Here is a 15,884-nt window from a genome sequence, read left to right on the forward strand (position 1 = left end):
ATGTCCTGTCATTCATCACATAAAAAGAAACCTCCTTTTCCTTTGTCAGAATTTTTTTATTAGACTACAGAAACAAAACAATGAACAGAAAGCCAGATTGGAACTCCCTGTGTTGGAACAATAGGAAATCTCTGGCTTCTGTTTCAGAAAGAAGTGGCCTGATCAGTCTGCTTCTTTTGAAAATGCTCACCTTGTGTTTCTACAACTTCCTTCATCGAAAATCCCAAATCAGTGTCCCCCAGTACTCCACTGATGTTCTTTTTTTCCTCTTGATTATGTGGAGTTGAGAAGGATGGGGAAGTCTTTCAAGTTCTAGATTCCTTTCCTCTAAAATAACTGCAGTAGCACTTAGTTAGACAGAGTGTAAGACAGTAATGGCAAACCCTTTAGCACTTTCAGTGATGGAAACAGCCCCCTGTGGCAACCGTGCCATAGGTTGGCCACCACTGGCGTAAGATAAAGAGTACTATAAATTTAAGTCACATCCAACAGAGAATGGAAATCTCAGTCTTAAGTCCCTACATCGGCACCTGCAGTAGCAGATGCAAACTGGGACCCAGCTGGTCACTCCAGTCCCTTGTCATGGGTCCCTGGGACTCTCACTGGTTGATACCACCGTGGGCACCTGACTTGTAGATGTGCTAACCGTGGGCACATTTGGGTTTCAGTGAGATGAAAGTAGAATATTTTCATGTAGTGAGTTAGAATAAACAAGTTTGTCTGTGGTTCTAATTACATCTCTTGGGGTTGGGGTTAGAGTGACTTTAAAGGACACATGAGTATGTCATCTCTGTGAGAAACATCTTAAAGGTTAGGGTGCCTGAAATGCACAGTATTTTTTTTTTGTTTTGAGACAGGGTCTTGCTCTGTAGTTCAGGCTGTCCTTGAGCTCACTATACAGGCTGGCCTCAAACTCAAAATCCTCCTGCCTCAGCCTTCTGAGTGCTGGGATTACAGGCATGTACCACCATGCCTGGCTCACACACTATTTATATTGGCAAAAACCAACTTCAATAAGAGCCAGTGTTGGAGGGAAAGCCATGAGCAGTTGTTCCAACCAGGTCATACATGACCCTGAGGGTTCCATGGACAAATAGAAAAGGTCTTGCTTGGGCCCTGAGCTCAGGCTTTGCATGACATGTGGGAGATGAAAGCTTCTAGTATTTCACTGGATCTTATCTCCTGTTACTGGTGTTCAGGAATGATCTCTGTCCAGCATGTTTTGCTGCTTCCATTTGTAAATCCCACTGCAATAGTCTATTGTCAAAGATTACATGGAATTTAACAGTAAATCTGCTTTGTCTTTGGAACTGTTTAAGAGTGGTGTGTGTTTCTTCGTTAAAATTTATGATGAAATTAGTGTTTCATAGTGAGTAAATGGGAAATATTATGTTTAAGGCAGATGCCATAATATAAGTAAGCAGCTGATTTAAACATTAACAGATGTATACATTGTTGGGATTACTGTTTTGTATGAACATACCCTAAATTAGGCTAGTAATGAAATATTCTAAATGAAGGAACTTATTTTAAATATGCCTTAACTCAGTACTCTTGGAGACTTAAGACAGAAGGAGAGCAAGTTTGAGCCCACCTTGGGCAACTTAATGACTTAGCAAAACCCTGTTTCAAAATAAAAAAGGACTAGGGATATAGCTCAGTGAAAAGGCCCTGGTTCAATTCCCAATACTGCCAAATAAGTGCTTGGAAGAAAATTTGAGTAGGTACCACATTTGCCATTCAAATTGGTTTTCTGGTTTCATACATGGATATTAGTTTCAGTCTTTGGTTACAATATTAACTATGAAGGTTTTCATATTAATCTATTCTGTTTCATTAAATTATCTTGAGGCATGTTGATTATCTTACGTCAAGATCAATATCTGCTGAAGAAAATATTCCCGGTGAATTTTCTGGAAACCAAATGCCTGGAGTTTGTTCTGTAAAGAAAGTTTAATTCCACTTCTGTTTTCTGGATACTGCAAAAGTGCCACATTCCTGTAAGCAGGTGTATCCATGCTGTGAAGCAGGAAGCCCTTAGTTTGTGCTTACAGCTGTTCCTGTTTGGTCTTGCCACTTTCCCAGTGGATTATGTTCTCATTCTTTCATTAAACTTTGGTTCTATGATTCTGTAATGTAAATGCAGCCTTCAGAAAGGCAGGAGTGTCCCAATGGGTTACATTCAACTTTATACCCTGAGATTCTGGTCTTAATACCTACCAAATTTGAATGGAAATGGACATTTAATTTTTAACTCCACAGGCAGAAAACATTGTGTTAAATTGGCATGTGTCTAAGTTGAGTTACCTATCTCCAGCTTAGGGTTCCATTGGTGGACTCTTCTTGAAGGCTGAAAATCCTAGTAACTATATTATCTTCTGTTAGTTCTGAATGGAGAAGCAGGATCCAGAGAAGAATCAGTACTTTATAAGCACATGGAATCTCTTTATTGTGCTTGTGGGCCCCACCTTGCAAAATCTATCAGCAAACAATGCCCCAGTTCTGGAAGTGTTTGTTGGAATTTATGATCTTAGATCATGGGAAATTTAGGGCTGTGGTCCCATCCTGCTGCTGTTGAGCCGGAAGAGCTTATGGTGGGGGCTGTCCTGTGCCCCGTAATGCGTTTAGCAGAACCCTGTCCCCCACCCTCTAGATGCCAGTAGCACTCCCTAAGTGGTGACAAATCAAATGTCTCCAGATGTTGTCAGATATCCCCTGAGGTCAAAGTCACCCCCAATTGAGAGCCATTGATTTAGGGTAATGGATTTATAAATTGTTTGAGGGATGCTTTAAGTATGCCAGGCAGATAACTGCAGATGTCATGGGGGAAAGGAGGGAATTGCTAAGCTGGATCTTTTATTTTAGGATGCTTTAATTCACTTTTTACTTTGGCTCATTGCCTTATAATGGTGTGTGTGGAGTGGGGAGGGTGCTGGGTGGGTTGCCACTGTAGGAGCCACTGTCTTTGTCGCTTGTGGTGAATTAATGATGGGAATATCTAAGCAGCCGTCAGATTCATAAATCACTAGAAATGAGAGGGATAACACATAAAAGTCTCTCCCTTTTGTTTAGCAATTTATCATTTTGCCTGCACATTAATAAACAGAGCTTCCCCGAGGTAAGCCCCCGGAAGATAAATATTTCTCTCTAATTTCCTCAATTGTAGCCTGTAGGTCCCTGGGGAAGGAGAGGTGGCTTGTCACCACGTTGCTGGCTTCTTATCCCGCACTTCTTTTGCATGGGTGAGTGGCAGTCAATAACAGGTATAGAGTTTGGTTGCAGGTAATCAGGTTCTGTTTTGTCTCTCTAACAGGCACCAGATTCCCCAGCCCTAGGCTGTCAGCCAGGCCGAGCCGGAAACGCACACTGTCCATATCACCACTGTCAGATCATAGCTTTGACCTTCAGACCATGATAAGAACATCTCCCAACTCCCTGGTCACAATCCTGAATAATTCCCGTAGCAGCTCTTCAGCGAGTGGTTCCTATGGCCACTTATCTGCAAGTGCAATCAGGTATGTATTTCCCAAATCCAGGATGTATTTTTCTAATAAAATGTCAGCACCTGGTGCATCGGTGGTGATGCATTCACCAAGTACTGACTCCCTAAAGAAAAATAAGATGTGTGCCACTGCACCTAGAGCAGGGTGCAGGTCAAATAGCATGACAGTGCATTACAGAGTGAATTACACTTACTGGGCCCAAAATGTATTTCACATACATCAGTCAGTGGCCTGTACACAGAAATACAGTTATTCAGCTACGATGAAATCCACCACCCCCACCACCCCGTACTGGGAATTGAACTGAGGGCCTTTGCACCTAGCTACATCTTTTTTTATTTTTTATTTTGAGACAGGGTCTCACCAAGTTGGTTAAGTTGCCCCAGCCCAGGCTGGGCTCAAGCTTTCAATCTGCCTGCCTCAGCTTCCTGGGGTGCTGGTGTTACAGGTGTGTTCCACCACACCCAGCTGAAATCCACTTCTCAGAGACAAGGAGTGTGACAAATCTTTATATCTAGGCTTTCTCTTACTAACAGTAGTTCTGTAGAGCAAAACTGACTTCATTTCTGGTTGTGTGACATGTGTATATGACAGGACAAAAATTAAAAGGCCAGTCATGACCAGAAGTCTTGTTCTACAGGTGATCAGAGGAAGTGATCAGTTGGGAGGGAGGAAGAAAAAGCTGTGATTTGAATATAATGAAGAATAAATGAGGAGGCCAGAGTGGGCTTGTCCCTGATCAATTGTCAGAGGAAATCTGGCCACAGAATTACATATTTTTAGTTAATTTAAAAGATCTCAACTTTGTACACCCCCCCACACCCATACCGGCAATTGAACTCAGGACCTTGCACTTTTGAGGTGGGCAAGGTACCACTAAGATAAATCCACAGCCTTCAACTTTGTAGCTTTGCTAAATAATCAAAGCATTTTGATCCTTCCTTATGTGAAAGTAACGCATGTAAACATGATCATAATATAATATGAAATTTTTGTTAATGATCAAACTTGGACTGATACCAGTAAGTACAGTATTAAAATAAGCCTAATTCAGAATTTTAAGTGTATTTAAATTGCTTTTATCAGCTCATCCTTTCTTGTTTTAGCTGAGCTAGATCAAAAATCACAGAGATAGAATTTAAATAGTATTCTAATTAATGAATTCAGCATCCCTGGTTATAACTTCCAGTTTTCCTAAAAATTTAACCAGAGATTTAGCAATATTTTAAAATTATTTGTGAACCACAAATTATTCCTTGCATTAAAAGCACAAAGTAACTGGGTGTAGTGGTACACACTAATAATCCCAGCAACTCATGAGGCTGAGGCACGAGGATTGCAAGTTCAAGGCCAGCCTGGAATACATAGTGAGCCCCTGTCTCAAAAACTTAAAAACAAAGAAAGTATAGATTAAAGGCTGTTTTCACTAGCCTTCCTTTTGATAGAGGCAATAAGTTTTTGTGTTTATTTCTAGGAATGGACAAGAGCTTTATTTGTAAATTGATAGATCTTCCCTGGTTGGTATACATATAGGATTAGGGTAACCTCAAGAGCTGAGAAAAGGAAAAGAGATTGTATCAGTAGTAACATAGTCATATTTGCTAGAAAGAGTGAATCCCGTTGTTCTTCCATCATGTCCTGCATTATAGTTTTGATTCTTTTCTAGTTCAGTTATCAGCAATGCTCCTTGGCAGGCAAGTTAATGTTTAAATGTTATAAATTTCCATTTTCACATGATGCCATGTTCAACTGCCGTGCTTCAATTTTTTCGTACAGTTAATAAGGTTTGTAAACAGAGTGAAGCAGGTAATCGTTCTTTGTACTTACATGACAATAGCAATACAGAGAGAGGGTTCTGGGGTGTTTCCAAGATCAGCCACGTAGTCACAAGTGGAGGCTTTGGAGTTGCATGTGGGTAGAGTCAGAGTCCAGCTCTGCCTCCAGTCAGCTGTGTAAACCTCCCTTACCCTCTGTTCTGAAGTTCAGGGTTTACTTTGAAAGCTGCAGCTAAGACACACAGTGAACAGGAAAGTGACACAGTTTGTTAAAGCCCTTCTGGACCTTCAGCGGTGGGGTGTGATCCATTCATGTGGAGGAAGTCCCATGAGAGCTCATCTGGGCCTGTCCTTCTCAGAGAGGACCTACAGGGGCCTGGCTGGCTGCACCAGTGAGCGCCCCTGCTCTCTGGCCCACGTCCTGGCTGTTCTTAAACTTTAGGCAAATATTCCTGGGTCCTGGGTCAGAGAGCCTTGAACTATACCTCACTTTGCTGAACATGTGCAGTTTCTGTGTGGCCCATGGTGATTTTCACACAGATGATGTTCACACAGAATCACTTGGTGAGCAGTTGTTTCTCAGCCGTCTTCTAAGTTTTCTTCACTGTTGCTCTCTGCTCAGCTACCTTGACTTTGTCCACATCTCAGGGACTGTGTTGTAATGTGGCACATAAATGGCCATGGTGCTCTCTTTCTTTGTTCTTAAACCAGCAGCTTCATGGTTTCTTCACTGTTGCCCAGGTAAGCTTTGCTAGTGCTTGAGAGACCGTCAGTATCCGGACTTGGAATGGCCATTTTCCCTCCTACCTCCAGGACAGACCTCTTCTCATCAGAAGTGGAAGAAGAGATTCTCTGTGGAGACCTATGATAGTCAGGTGACCTAGCATGGTCATCTGTTCATTTTCTTTCTTAACTCTGAGCCTTTCCATTGCATATTCTCTCTTGCAGTAAGTAAATCTCACTCTTTAATATATATCCATTGTATGTTAGAATAATGCGTCCCTCCTAATAATAGAAGGTAATCTAGATAAACCAAGATGTGATCAGCTGGCTACATAACATTATAATTATAATAATTTTTATTACCAATAACACCACCACTTGCTGGGCCTGTAGCTAGAGCAATGTCAGTGCTTTGCTTTTCCCTATTTGAAGTTTAATTTTGTAAGATGTAAAAATTGACTTCAGAAATTGGTAAGTAGTAAGAGGAGTGGGTAGCAGGGAAAGGAAAGAAGCAAAAAGACTTCTGAAAGGGCAGCTACCTTTCTCAAGAGGGAAAGACACAAGCGAAAATGTGGACAGCAGTTACATTTGATCTCTGTTGCATTAATTCACAAGGCAGACTCAAGGCACACTTGCCATTTCCTCTCAGAGCAGGTTTGGAAGGCAAGTAATGTTATTCTTGTTTCAGGCACAAGCATTGTCCTTCTTTGCAAGACGAAGTATGCCAATCCTTTGCCTGTTTATTTACTCCAGATATTAAGTCCTCGATTTGCATTTGGCATTGGCACTGAGTAAGAAAATGATATCATTTAAGTTAAGGAGGTTATTAAATTTTAAAGATAGACATACAGATTTCTTTTTTTAAAATATATATATTTATTGGTACATTTTAGGTATAAAATACATTTACATTTATCATTGGGTGTTTGTACCAGAACATGATGTATCTTAGTTTTTATTTTTTCTCCCATTACCTGTGCACCCTTCACTCCTTCCACTCTTCCCTATTTATACAGAGTTTGATTCCATTTTTTTTTCATAATTTTTTCTTTCCCTTCTTCAGATTTCTAAAACGTGCTGGAGCTACCTGCTTCACATTTGTGCATTGTTTACATGTTATTGTCAGAGACCAATTAGAATATTTATTACCATTGAAATCTCTGTATTGCTCTTTAAGGAGTTTGCTGTTTCCCTCCAGTAGAACACAGCTGGAGAAAGCTCCCATCCCACCTCTGCAACACTTGTGTCCTCTCACATTGACACCATAAAACAAATAGTTCTCAAATTAATAAATTAAGTTGGTTTTGGTTTTTTTTTTTTTTTTTTGGTACTGGGGATCGAACTCAGGTCCTTGCGCTTGCGCAGCAGGCGGTGGAACCACTAAGCTAAATCCCTGGCTCAAATGAATAAATTAAGGACCCCCCTTATGAGTAATCAGAATGACAATTACTACTATTATTAAAGGATGTTTCTGCTTTGTAGATGGATAATCTTGGTGTTCTGAAAGTTAGTCTATATGAATGTTATATTCCCATATATTGATACATAGAGATACATGGATATGTAGAGAATATATATCCATATAAGGATTATGGATATATAGAGAATAAAAGGATCAGTACAAAATAAAGGGTTAAACAGGCAAATGTCTATCCTGATATTATGTATAGTTTTTAGACTTTTCAGTACATTTACATAATATTTCAGACTGCTCTAAAATACCATATAGAACTATTTATAAAGCCCATTGGCATGCTAAAACATTGTACTTAGTTTTCAAACACATTTTCCAGGTATACATCACAAGTCCTTTTTTATCTGATACCTCATATAACTCAATAAATGACTATGCCCATGGGAAAGTATATTAGAAATATTTCATATCTTGAAAAGTTGTAAGTTCCCCACCACTCTGAAGATTCAAATCTAAGTCTATATGATTCACATTATCGAATAACCTGCGGTGCTTGTTCCATTTAGTTAAGGCTAATGTTATCAGTAGGCAATCTCTCATATTCAATTAAATATAATTTACCCCTACTTATAGTGTTAAGGTTTGTGCTCTTAAAAGTCTCATATAATCAGAGGTAGGGCTTTTGAAAGGTGATTGGATCATCCAGGTGCTCTACTCATCAGTGGATTGATTCATTGATCAGATCATAGCTGATTTTGCTATTAAGGAGCAGGACCTTGTTGGAGATGGGCACTGGGGATGTTACCTGGAGGGGTGTATTCCTGTCCTTAGTTCCTCTCTTCTCTCTTCCCACTTTCTAACTGCCACAGGCTAAGCATCTTTCTTGTATCATGTTCTTCCATGGTGCTGCTTCTGCCTTAGGATCAATCAACCATGGACTAAACCCTCTGAAGTCATGAATCAAAATAGACCTTCCTCTTAATTTGAAAGTACAAATACTTTCCTATAGATACTGAGCTACCATTGGAAGAAAAGGTGTTTCAAATGATTCTCATCTTTCTATAGTCTTTCAGCAAATGTAAATACAGTGGAGCCTTGAATAACCCTGTCATTTCAAAGCCATCAGGTATAGCTTTCACACTTTCAGTGTAATGGCTGAAATGAAGATGATTTCCTCTCCTTAGTAATTTTATGTCTGATATGGGCAGGAAAGATATCTGAGTGAAAATGACATTTCCTATTCCATGCTACCCTCTGAGTTGGCTGCCAAGATCTACGACTTCACAAGTCAGTACAGGTTTTGCTGTTGCCAGAGCTCAGCCTGATGACCAGAGAGCAATGGTGTTTTCCGTTTTGTGCACCATCAACCCTCTGTGACAGTGGAGTCCTGGATTAAGGATGTCCTAGGCAGGTCCATAGATGCTGCCTGAAGGGCGGGAGGAACCAGTTTTACCTCCACAGTTCCTTAGCTCCCTTTCTTCCATTTATTCATCTCCCATATAGTTAGCTGGGTTTTATTATATGCTATTCACTGTGCTGGGCATGGTGGCCACAAAACTGAGACAGGACTCTCACCTTTATGGTGCTTCAGGAAAGGAAAAGCTTCCAAGCAGATGTGAATGAAAAAGTCCATGAACAAATCTGTGAGGATTCTGGTCAGTGCTATAGAAAAAATGACCCAGATGCCAAGAAAGAATAATACAGAGTCTTGTTCAGGTGGGCTAGTAGCAGGCTGAGACCAGGAGGAGGAGGAGGAGGAGCCACCATGGGAGAGCTTTTGACAGCTTCCTGAGAAGAATGAGCAGGTGCAGACCCTGGGTGAGAAGAGTAGGATGTTCACAGCACTGCCAGTTACCAGAGGACAGTAAGCAAAAGACATCAACCAGAAGAAACAGTTGGAGACGTGGGATAATGCTGCAGTGTCTGGGACCGGGGATCCAAGAGCAATGGAAGCCCAGGAGCCTCTCTGTGAGTCTGTTTAATTTTATGGATGGGAAACTGATGCTCAGAGAGGTGAATGAGTGGAGTCAGGTGCACTCAGCTGGGTATGAGGCAGAGCTCAGCCTCTGACCTTTCCTCTTCTGTTCCCCAGGCCATACTTCCTCCTCTCTTAGCAATCCTCAGATGAGAAGCATGGCTAAAACAATGAGGAGAAATGCTACTTACAGTGGAGAAATAATAATGATAGTTGATGATGTTTTGAAGAAATTGATTGTGCTTATACTGACATGATTTTTCTCACCATGACTACCTGGGTGACCAGTTACCTGATTTGAATCCTTTGAGCCAAACCTCTGTGAAAATCGTGTCATTGTTATTCATGGTCGTGGGGGTGGGGGATCTTACCTGTTTGGCTCTTGAATGGTAAATAGCTTTTAGTCTTTTACAACATTTCAGTGACAGAATGCCAAAGTTATTTTCTCCAGAGCTCTTCAGAGTGTGTATGCTGGAATGTAAGTGTTGAAATGTTTGTTTTGTGCTTGTGTGGGACTTTGTGTGTGTACTCTGCTTCTCAGGCTGGCTGGGTTTTTGAAAGTGGAAGCTTTATCTTGCTGCTGTCAAATAGAAGTACTTGGTGCATGTGCACACGCCTACACATACAGCAGTGGTCACTGTTGACCCACTCTCTGCAAAATAGCAAGAATTGTACTTCGAGTGGCAGCTGCTGAGCAGTCAATTCCATAGCTATAACCAGGCTGTGGATGCCCTGGGTTGCGACTGGGAAGTTTGGTTTTGAATAGAATGTGTCTCTACCTGTCCCCCATCCATCCCCCTCTCTCTTCTTGAAGTCCGCTTCTCAAGGTGGGGTGCCCTTATGTTAGCTTGGTGCTGCCTGACTTTACCTCCAATTCTAGTCCAGGGGAAATGGGCTACCACAGAGCAAATGGCACCATTGGATTCTTTATCCTGTAGAAAACTGGGTATATTGTACCATACATTTCCTAATCTCATTTCCCCGACTTAAAGTAATATGTCCTAATATGATCACATGGGTTTCTTTTAAGGGCGTTTCAACAATTCAAAACTGCATGAAATTTAGCAGCCAAGACAATTTGTTTACAAAAGTATTCATAGGTTGCCAGTAGGTACAGTTGACTTTACACTTAAAGCAAAGCATTTCCTAAGAATCCACAGGGGTCACCAGTTCTTCACTTTTCCCATTGCGGTTTAAGGCTACTGTCTACACCAGGCTCTGCTGTGGTTTGGTTCACTGAGAGATTCCAGAAAGGAATCCCGATACCCATGAGCCTCTGTGCTGAAGCAAATGTAGATTGAAGGTGTAGAGCACTTCCTGCTTAGTCACCCACATCCCTCAGACTAAGTGTGCATTCACATGCATGTGTGCGTGCATGCACACACCTTTAGCACTGTGATTATGCAAATGTGAGCTGTACTCCATGTCACATTTAAGGAAAACCAGTTATATTAGGGGAGGGTTCAATGCCCTCTGGATTGAAATCATTAAACAGTGAAATACTAGCTGTAAGTGTCCAGTGGCTGGGTGATCATAGCTTTTTTATTTTTTCTCATTTTTTTTTCATTTTTGCATAACATAACCATTATTAAATCTTGTGCTACAAAGGACAACAGTAAGCCGAGTCGTGCTACATTATATAAGGTATGGTTATTTAGGAGTTCCTCATATCCCCAATCTTCTTCCCTCCCATAGTATGCATAGAATTCCTGAAGTGCTTTTAAAACAGATTATGGACTTATCTCATGTGCTATTTCAGTTGAGTTTTATCCTTTGATTGGAATATTAATAACCTTGAAGTGCTCATATTTACATTAGGAATGAATACATGCTTAATGAGTGATTTTTCCACAACATGAACTTTTAGTGTCCCCCACCTATACATCGTGTCATGAATTAAATAAGAATTTGACTTACAGATTAATGCTAAGGATCTCTGTACAAATGTTGACTCACGTCACTTCCTTGTGGTAAAAGAAATTTTTATGAAAGTAAAGATAATTGTGCATTTTAATGTTTTATGTATTGGTTATAATTAATATATAACTTTCTGGTTACTAATTCTTTGGAAATTTGGAGTCGTATTTATTCTTTGGAAATGTAATTGGGACATGCAGAAATTACTCAGGTTAAACTTGTTGAGTTAATGAAGGAAAAGCAGTGTGCGATTTAATGACATTGGTTTCGTTGCTTTGTACCCTGCCTTCCTACTTAAGCTTCCGGTTTTTCCCACCTGGCAATTGTGGTTGAGATTTCCCACAGGAGACTTCCCTATTAGTGAGGAGCTACTGTAATATTTCCTGAAATATTAAGAAACAAGGCCCAATTTGCAAATTTGGGGAAGAGGGTGGGAACTGTTACTGGGATTTGAACCCAGGGCCTCACACATGCTATGCACACAAGCTATACCCCCAGACCTAGTTTGCATACTTTGATCAGACTATGAAAGAAGGCTGATAAAACTCTCTGATTGTAGAGGCAAGATAAATATATAGAACTTTCTTAAAGGCTTGCATTTTTTTGTTGTTGTTGTTACCGGGGATCGAACTCAGGACCTTGCGCTTTCGAGGCAGGCGGCGGAACCACTGAGCTCAATCCCTGGCCCAAGCCTTGCATTTTGAGAATTATGTTTTCAGTCTTTGGAAAACAGAAGAACTGCTTTTTACTTGGACAGCAGGTTGTTGATCACTTTGAACTTGGCTCATAGCTGACTGTGCGGGTGGAGCAGACTGTGAGCTGTTATCCGTGTGTGGATGTGCCCGGAACCCTGTCTCGGACTGGAAAGCCCCTTGAGCACACAGTCCAGTAACCATAAATCAGTTCTGCCTGCTCAGCAATCTAAGTCTACTTTTTAGTAAAATAAAGGGAAAATTAATGAATGAATTCACTTATTCTGGGTTGTTAATTGATGTTGTAGAAGAGAATTTCTCCAAGTGCGTCCCTAGGAACACCAATCTCTAGAGCCTTCTCTAAATCCTGCTGTCAAAGGTGTCCGGGCAGGACCTTGGGAATGCACCTCCATGTGCGACAGCTCCTCCTGGGCATGAGCCTTGGCATTTCTTTTCCTTCATGACATTTCTCATGGACCATGTGGCCTCAGGTGGCCTCATATGATCTCATGTGTCCTGTGATCATGCTAGCTCATGGCTTGGGAAGACACTTTCTTCCTGCTGATCTTATTGATGAAATAGACATTAACAATTATGTCCCATTTTTGTAAATGTACCTTGTGGTTCTCTTGGGTACCAAGTCTGAAAGAATGGACTGCGTCCTTCAGAGGAGATATTGGAGAGTTATAAAAATTTTCAACAATATTAATATTTTCTATTTCTAGAATATTGTGGAATGAATATATGAACTGTGAAGAGTTTAATTTTCAGGGCTTCTGAAGGTAGAATTTACTTTTCCTTTCTTTTTTGTCTGTTATTCATTCATTCATTTTGTGATACTGGAGACTGAACCCAGAGGGCCTCTACTGCTGAGCTACATCTCTGAGAATTTTTGTTTCTAATTTTGAGACGGGATCTCACTAAGTTTCTCAGGCTGCCCTCCAAATTGTGATCCTCCTGCCTTAGCCTCTCAAGTTCCTGGAATTACAAGCATGTACCACCACACCTGGCTCTTTTTAAATTCTGTTCTTTGTAAGCACCAAAGTCTCTGATGAGCTACTTAAGTGGCTTGGAAAAAAAATGAATGTAGACACTAACTGTGATAAAATACTATTTTATAGACATGTTGTGTAATTATAGTTTTTGGAGGAAACTTTCAAAAAATTCAGTTTTTTTGAAGTGATTTTCTGAGGGATAGGTAGACTAATGGCCCCCAAGGATGTCCATGTCCCAGTCCCCAGAACCTGTGAATATGTTACCTTGCATGCTAAAAGAAGTTTTGCAGCAGTGATTAAACTCTAGCTCTTGAGATGAGGAGATCATCCTGGATTATCTGGCCTGAGGGTAATCACAAGAGCCCTTATAAGAGGCAAGCAGGAGGGCCACACTTAGTCAGGAGACAAACAGATCTCAGAGCCTTTGGGAACTGCAAGCCAGCCAATCATTTTAGACCTCTGGCTTCTAGAACTGTAGGATGATAAACATGTATGCTGTTTGAAGCCACTAAGTGGACAGTCATGTGTTGCAGCAGCAATGGGAAATTAATACACTGATGAGGGATTTCAGTCACTTGTGGGCTGAAGATGAGTGGCTGCTGTGTGCAGCTCCGGCGCCCAGCTCATCTGGACCTGACCTTCTGGAAGGACAGAGAGAATCTGATTTCAGAGAATGCTGATTGCTGCTGTGTGAGTAGGACCCTCCAAAAGACGACAGTAAGGAAAGGGCAGGAAGGTACAGATGAGACTCCTTTTCTTTGGGAGGTTGGTCCAAGAAGGCCTCATCAGGTGACGTTTGATCTGGCACCTGAATACAGAAAAGAAGCAGCTATCCTGAGCTCTGGGAGCAAAGGGTTTCCGGCAGGCAGGGGACACAGGAAGTGTCAAAATGCAGAGTGACCAGCACTGAGCCAGGAGGCAAGAGCTTCTCAGGATGTGGAACTCCTCTGTGCTATGACCCTGCCCACTCAGATTTAGAGTTTACGGGGCACAAAGACCTGGATTTTCTTACTCCCAACCCCAGAGGTGCTCAAGAGATTCTTTTCGTGCATTGTTCTCACCCAGGAGGGTTGAGGATGCATGTTGGAGGCATCAGTTAATAGAAAGGGCATCTGTCTGTCCTTCCTGACATCCTGTATGGTGGGGGACTCACAGCCTGTCCCCTGCTGCTTCCTTAGTAAACTTCGTTCCAGAACTCAGTAGGCAGCATCCTGAGCCAGCTTGATTCCCAGGGCCCTTCACACAGCCTGTGATGGAGCGAGGACCTTTCTACTCCCTCCCTTACATTGCAAACAGGTTTTTCAGTGTGGAGCTGGGCAGCCCTGGTCTGCAGCAGCAGGGCAAGGCCAGCCCTCCTGGGACCTCTGTGTGCCCAGTTTTTTGCAGGCAGAGAAGAGAGTATTTCTCTTGTTGGATCATTATGAATAAGCCATGCAGCCCCGAAATTGACAGGGCTATTTCTGCTCCCTCATAGCCCCCACCATCAGATAGTTGATGTGTATATTATTTTATCTGGATTTCTCAACAGAATAGCATTTCCAAAAGAGGACATTGCCAAAACATGGTGAAAACCTTCCCAGCCCCCCCCCCCCCCACCTGTGCTTCCTGGAGACTCAGGACAGGGGCCTAAGGAACTGCTGTGGGAGTACTAGCTTTGCTCTGTCTTCCCTCCTGCATCTTTAAAAACATGCACCTACCTTGTCTGACTCTTAACATTTGTGAATTGCTTATAAATAAGCATTTTCTGTCTTGTAAAATGTTTTCTTTAATAGTCTTAATTCCTACTCAGGTACTGGCTTTTAAAGCCCTCATATCTCATGCCCCCCAGAATTAGAAGTGCCAGTGACCTTCTCTGTCCCCTTCCCCAGCTTGGTGGCCAGGTTAGGCCCCTGGACTCTGTAAAAGTATGCGGAGGTCCAAGCAGAGTCTGTAAGACCTTGTAATTATATGCGAAGTGGGGTCTTTTGGTTTTCATTTCTTTAATGAATAGAATATAGAATAAGGTAGTTACACTTAGTAATATCCATTCACCTAAAGAAAAGGGGGGTGTTAAATCATTGCGTTTTTTGATGAATGGCTTGTACACCGAAAAATAAATTGGACAAACTGGCATAGAGCTCAGTGAACATGAAATCAGCTATTAGAAGAAAGCTTGTGAACAAATTCTGAGGCAGATATGCATCTTTTGATTAATGCCCTATCAATCATCCACACAGCTACCTTAGCTAAGTTTTGGTGTAATCATTCATGGTTGCTTTCGGAAAATGTGGCAGAAACTATAGCGCTGCAGAGTCAGAATATTATTACTGATTCTCCCTAACTTACTATGAACAATGACTGTTTTCAACCTTAGTTCTGCTTTCTTTTATTAAAGAAATACAATGCAGAATGAAAGAAGAGTTCCTCAAAGCCTGGTGGAATTTGCCTAGGGTATTCTTAATGATATTCAGTCTTAAATGGGCAAGCCATTGTACTGGAAGGTTCTCTGTAGGAATAATAGTAATATAACCCCATTGAAGCTGCCTTTTATGGATTGTAGTCAAATAGGCAGAAATGTAGAGCCACATTAATGAACAGAGTATATCTCTGGAATTATTACTTAAAGTTGTTGAAATAGTCTGAATTTTGTGCTTATAATTATTTTATTCTCAGTTAATGGGCTTAAACAGCAATAGTAATTAACCCACCAGATTGAAAATTTGCCTGCGCTCTACCTTTGACATTAGGAAAAACTCTGATTCTTTCTGTGTATTACACAGCATGATAAGAAGCAATCTATGTATAATTTCTTTCACTGATATTTTTATTAAAAAGAAATTTCCATGAATGCAATTATTAGTTTTCCATGCATTTTAAGCCACTGGCAAAGTCGTCAAAAGCACGTCATTCT

General features: G+C 41.2%; 1 protein-coding gene across 7 annotated transcripts in view; it reads left to right on the forward strand.

Moving 5' to 3' along the window:
- Gli3 (GLI family zinc finger 3) overlaps positions 1–15,884 on the forward strand; it is a 277,530-nt gene that overhangs the window by 192,456 nt on the left and 69,190 nt on the right. For all 7 annotated transcript variants that reach the window (XM_021254541.2, XM_013070551.3, XM_087196398.1 and 4 more), the window contains one exon: positions 3,314–3,515. In XM_021254541.2, the coding sequence (XP_021110200.1) occupies positions 3,314–3,515 (202 nt within the window). The remainder of the gene's footprint in view (positions 1–3,313; positions 3,516–15,884) is intronic.

This window comes from Heterocephalus glaber, unplaced genomic scaffold, assembly GCF_053883595.1.
Source record: "Heterocephalus glaber isolate CG9 unplaced genomic scaffold, H.glaber_assembly_v1.0 deba00001610, whole genome shotgun sequence".
Taxonomy (NCBI): Eukaryota; Metazoa; Chordata; class Mammalia; order Rodentia; family Bathyergidae; genus Heterocephalus; species Heterocephalus glaber.